The 5,517-nt window shown below is 52.6% G+C and overlaps 1 protein-coding gene across 13 annotated transcripts in view; it reads left to right on the forward strand.

Annotated features, from left to right (window-relative positions):
• Positions 1-282: 282 nt before the first annotated feature.
• LOC123756175 (putative protein kinase C delta type homolog) overlaps positions 283-5,517 on the forward strand; it is a 245,601-nt gene continuing 240,366 nt past the window's right edge. For 5 of the 13 annotated variants that reach the window (XM_069336615.1, XM_069336623.1, XM_069336622.1 and 2 more), the window contains exons 1-2: positions 283-409; positions 2,199-2,389. In XM_069336615.1, the coding sequence (XP_069192716.1) occupies positions 2,255-2,389 (135 nt within the window). In that variant the 5' untranslated portion in view covers positions 283-409; positions 2,199-2,254. Of the gene's footprint in view, positions 452-2,198; positions 2,390-5,517 lie in introns of those variants that run through there. The other 8 variants (XM_069336619.1, XM_069336616.1, XM_069336620.1 and 5 more) reach the window with 8 other exon arrangements.

Raw genomic sequence — 5,517 nt, forward strand, 5'->3', positions numbered from 1 at the left:
GAGGCGGGACCAAAGAGCCAAAGCTCAACCCCCGCAAGCACAAATAGGTGAGTACAAATAGGTGAGTACAGACAGAGAGAAAATACGTCAAATGGAAAAATCTTGCCAATAGATAAGTGCCGCTGCCCAACAAACTCGTCCCTCGGAGCAAACATTTAAAAAACAAAATTTGAAGTACACGACACACAGACACGAGAACTTGACGGGTTCATACGCCACTTATCCCAGCGGGCAGAAAATTGTCGTATCGCCCTTATCTCCTTAAGACCATTCACGCGACGCGGCCACTGTCGCAATACAGGGTTCAGTGTCCCACACACCTCGCCTCCCTGAGCTGGTGGTGGTAGTGGTGGTGGTAGTGGTGTTGGTGGTAGTGGTACTAGTGTCTACCGTCTATTACATATCAATGGTACAGTTGACTAACGCCCGTCTGGGATAACTCAGTGCATGGGTTCGTACCCTTATGAAAGAGGGCCCTTGTGGATTTGTTCAGGACATGAGTTGTGGTAGTGGTAGTGGTGGTGGTGGTGGTGGTGGTACCAGTACACGTGTTGTGGTAGTGGCCGCGAGAGTACTGGTGTCTGGGGGTCCATATGAAAGTGTTGATTTGTATATATTGTGAATTATTTGTTATGAAAATGACTCTGGAACTGTGTATAGTTCAAGTATGATTATTGAGACGAGAAAAAAGTACGTCTCAGAGGGATAGAGTAGCTTAGGCTATGTCTACCTTCCCTCCGCTCCTTATAGAGCCAGGAGGAGTCTTGAAGCTTAGACAGTAGAGCCAGGAGGAGTCTTGAAGCTTAGACAGTAGAGCCAGGAGAGTAAAGTTCATAGAGAATAGAGTCAAGAAGAGGGGTAAAGCTTGGCATTGTGAAATAGAGCAACATGAAGCCTAACAGGATCCCGATAGAGCCGTGTCCGGGTCTCTGGTGAAGAAGAGGGACCTGTGGGGCCCCTGGTGATACATGGGTGTGGGGCCCCTGGTGATACATGGGTGTGGGGGCCCTGGTGATACATGGGTGTGGGGCCCCTGGTGATACATGGGTGTGGGCCCCCTGGTGATACATGGGTGTGGGGCCCCTGGTGATTCATGGGTGTGGGGCCCCTGGTGATACATGGGTGTGGGCCCCCTGGTGATACATGGGTGTAGGGCCCCTGGTGATACATGGGTGTGGGGGCCCTGGTGATACATGGGTGTGGGGCCCCTGGTGATACATGGGTGTGGGGCCCCTGGTGATACATGGGTGTGGGCCCCCTGGTGATACATGGGTGTGGGGCCCCTGGTGATACATGGGTGTGGGGGCCCTGGTGATACATGGGTGTGGGCCCCCTGGTGATACATGGGTGTGGGGCCCCTGGTGATACGTGGGTGTGGGGCCCCTGGTGATACATGGGTGTGGGGCCCCTGGCGATACATGGTTGTGGGGCCCCTGGTGATACATGGGTGTGGGACCCCTGGTGATACATGGGTGTGGGGCCCCTGGTGATACGTGGGTGTGGGGCCCCTGGTGATACATGGGTGTGGGGCCCCTGGTGATACGTGGGTGTGGGGCCCCTGGTGATACATGGGTGTGGGGCCCCTGGTGATACATGGGTGTGGGGCCCCTGGTGATACATGGGTGTGGGGCCCCTGGTGATACATGGGTGTGGGGCCCCTGGTGATACATGGGTGTGGGGCCCCTGGTGATACATGGGTGTGGGGCCCCTGGTGATACATGGGTGTGGGGCCCCTGGTGATACATGGGTGTGGGGCCCCTAGTGATACGTGGGTGTGGGGCCCCTGGTGATACGTGGGTGTGGGGCCCCTGGTGATACATGGGTGTGGGGCCCCTGGTGATACATGGGTGTGGGGCCCCTGGTGATACATGGGTGTGGGGCCCCTGGTGATACATGGGTGTGTGGGGCCCCCTGGTGATACATGGGTGTGGGGCCCCTGGTGACACATGGGTGTGGGGCGGCCCTGGTGATACATGGGTGTGGGGCTCCTGTTGATACGTGGGTGTGAGCCCCTGGTGATACGTGGGTGTGGAGCCCCTAGTGATACGTGGGTGTGGGACCCCTGTTGATACATGGGTGTGGGGCCCTGGTGATACATGGGTGTGGGGGCCCATGAGGGCCCGAAAAGTCATAGTTTCAACCCCATATCGATGAGCAGTTTTAGTCATCGATAATAATTCCGGAGCCTCACCATCAAGATGAATAGCGAGTGTGGAGGCCGGGAGGAGGCGGAGCCCCGGAGCGAGCGCCTGTGATGGACCAGAGAGGGGTCAGCGCCCCCTGGTCCTGCCTCGCCGCCCTCACAGATGACACGGACGCCGTGGCTCACGTCGCCAGGGACGACTGGAACTCCGTGTCGCAGCTAGGCAGAGAACTGGGCATTCCTCCGGTAAGTGGGCACGGAATGTTGTTGTGTGTGTTCGTGGCCACGGAGTTACTGCCTCGTGTCCGTGGCCACGGAGTTACTGCCTCGTGTTCGTGGCCACGGAGTTACTGCCTCGTGTCCGTGGCCATGGAGTTACTGTCTCGTGTTCGTGGCCATGGAGTTACTGCCTCGTGTCCGTGGCCATGGAGTTACTGCCTCGTGTTCGTGGCCACGGAGTTACTGCCTCGTGTCCGTGGAATTAATGTTTTAGTGTTTGAACGTGTGTTTTAAAATGGACTTTGATTGTGTTTCAAAATGTGAATTTGTTTTAAAATGGACTTTGTGTTTTAAAATGGACTTTGATTGTGTTTTAAAATGTGAATTTGTGTTTTAAAATGTGAATTTGTGTTTTAAAATGGACTTTGATTGTGTTTTAAAATGTGAATTTGTTTTAAAATGTACTTTGATTGTGTTTTAAAATGTGAATTTGTGAATTAAAATGTTATATATCTGTGTTCAGCCTTTGCCTTAGGATATGTCATGTGTTTCAACTTAGTATTGCTTCACTGTAAATCTTTATCTCCCTCTGCGCATCCCACACCTCATAGTGGTCATCTTGGCTCCTCTGGTAAGTTAGGAGAGGACACGTTAATACGACCATTTCCTGACGTTGGGAAAGCTTAGTAGGACGGGATGCAAAATGAATCTCTACTTTGGCCTCTCAGGCGTTGATGTTACGAAATTAAGGGTGAAATTATCTGCTAGATTAAGGACCTGCCCGAAACGCTGTGCGTACTAGTGGCTTTACAAGAATGTAAATACTGTACTATCCAATGTATTCTCACAAACCCAATGTACCTTCTTGTATATATATAAATAAATAAATAAATAAATAAATAAATAAATAAATAAATAAATAAATAAATAAATAAATAAATAAATAAATAAATAAATAAATAAATAACGTCAAGAAAGCGGTCAATTTAAAGTGGTCTCTCCTAACTTACCTGAGCACTCATGACAGAAAACGGGACAGTTCGTCACTTTCGCCAGCCGCTTCCATTTTCTGGTACGATAATTTTTAGCCTTATGTGACGCATACGTGCGAAAAGCGACGTTCTTGGTAGGAGGACAGGTTGTAGGAGGACAGGTTGTAGGAGGACAGGCTGTAGGAGGACAGGTTGTAGGAGGACAGGCTGTAGGAGGACAGGTTGTAGGAGGACAGGTTGAAGGAGGACAGGTTGTAGGAGGACAGGTTGTAGGAGGACAGGTTGAAGGAGGACAGGTTGTAGGAGGACACGTTGTAGGAGGACAGGCTGTAGGAGGACAGGCTGTAGGAAGACAGGTTGTAGGAGGACAGGCTGTAGGAGAACAGGCTATAGGAGGACAGGCTGTAGGAGGACAGGTTGTAGGAGGACAGGCTGTAGGAGAACAGGTTGAAGGAGGACAGGTTGTAGGAGGACAGGCTGTAGGAGGACAGGTTGTAGGAGGACAGGCTGTAGGAGAACAGGCTATAGGAGGACAGGCTGTAGGAGGACAGGTTGTAGGAGGACAGGTTGTAGGAGGACAGGCTGTAGGAGGACAGGCTGTAGGAGGACAGGTTGTAGGAGAACAGGCTATAGGAGGACAGGCTGTAGGAGGACAGGTTGTAGGAGGACAGATTGTAGGAGGACAGGTTGTAGGAGGACAGGCTGTAGGAGGACAGGCTGTAGGAGGACAGGTTGTAGGAGAACAGGCTATAGGAGGACAGGCTGTAGGAGGACAGGTTGTAGGAGGACAGGTTGTAGAAGGACAGGCTGTAGGAGGACAGGTTGTAGGAGGACAGGGTGTAGGAGGACAGGCTGTAGGAGGACAGGCTGTTGGAGGACAGGTTGTAGGAGGACAGGTTGTAGGAGGACAGGCTGTAGGAGGACAGGCTGTAGGAGGACAGGCTGTAGGAGAACAGGCTATAGGAGGACAGGCTGTAGGAGGACAGGTTGTAGGAGGACAGGCTGTAGGAGGACAGGCTGTAGGAGGACAGGTTGTAGGAGGACAGGTTGTAGGAGGACAGGCTGTAGAAGGACAGGTTGTAGGAGGACAGGTTGTAGGAGGACAGGTTGTAGGAGGACAGGTTGTAGGAGAACAGGTTGTAGGAGGACAGGTTGTAGGAGGACAGGTTGTAGAAGGACAGGCTGTAGGAGAACAGGTTGTAGGAGGACAGGTTGTAGAAGGACAGGCTGTAGGAGGACAGGTTGTAGGAGGACAGGCTGTAGGAGGACAGGCTGTAGGAGGACAGGTTGTAGGAGGACAGGTTGTAGGAGGACAGGTTGTAGGAGGACAGGTTGTAGGAGGACAGGTTGTAGGAGGACAGGTTGTAGGAGGACAGGTTGTAGGAGGACAGGCTGTAGGAGGACAGGCTGTAGGAGGACAGGTTGTAGGAGGACAGGCTGTAGGAGGACAGGCTGTAGGAGGACAGGCTGTAGGAGGACAGGCTGTAGGAGGACAGGCTGTAGGAGGACAGATTGTAGGAGGACAGGTTGTAGGAGGACAGGCTGTAGGAGGACAGGCTATAGGAGGACAGGCTGTAGGAGGACAGGTTGTAGGAGGACAGGTTGTAGGACAGGCTGTAGGAGGACAGGCTGTAGGAGGACAGGCTGTAGGAGGACAGGTTGTAGGAGGACAGGCTGTAGGAGGACAGGTTGTAGGAGGACAGGTTGTAGGACAGGCTGTAGGAGGACAGGCTGTAGGAGGACAGGCTGTAGGAGGACAGGTTGTAGGAGGACAGGCTGTAGGAGGACAGGTTGTAGGAGGACAGGCTGTAGGAGGACAGGCTGTAGGAGGACAGGCTGTAGGAGGACAGGCTGTAGGAGGACAGGTTGTAGGAGGACAGGCTGTAGGAGGACAGGCTGTAGGAGGACAGGCTGTAGGAGGACAGGTTGTAGGAGGACAGGCTGTAGGAGGACAGGTTGTAGGAGGACAGGTTGTAGGACAGGCTGTAGGAGGTGTCCAGGTGTCATCTGACACCTAGTCATCTGTCACCTGGTCACCTAGTCACCTGTCACCTAGTCATCTGTCACCTGTCACCTGGCCAGCAATACAAGCAGGCCTCGAGGCCTGGATCAATTTCAGACATTTAACACAACTTCTGGAAACAGTTGGAAAACGGAGAAAAA

The sequence above is a fragment of the Procambarus clarkii genome, chromosome 36, assembly GCF_040958095.1.
Source record: "Procambarus clarkii isolate CNS0578487 chromosome 36, FALCON_Pclarkii_2.0, whole genome shotgun sequence".
Lineage (NCBI taxonomy): Eukaryota > Metazoa > Arthropoda > Malacostraca > Decapoda > Cambaridae > Procambarus > Procambarus clarkii.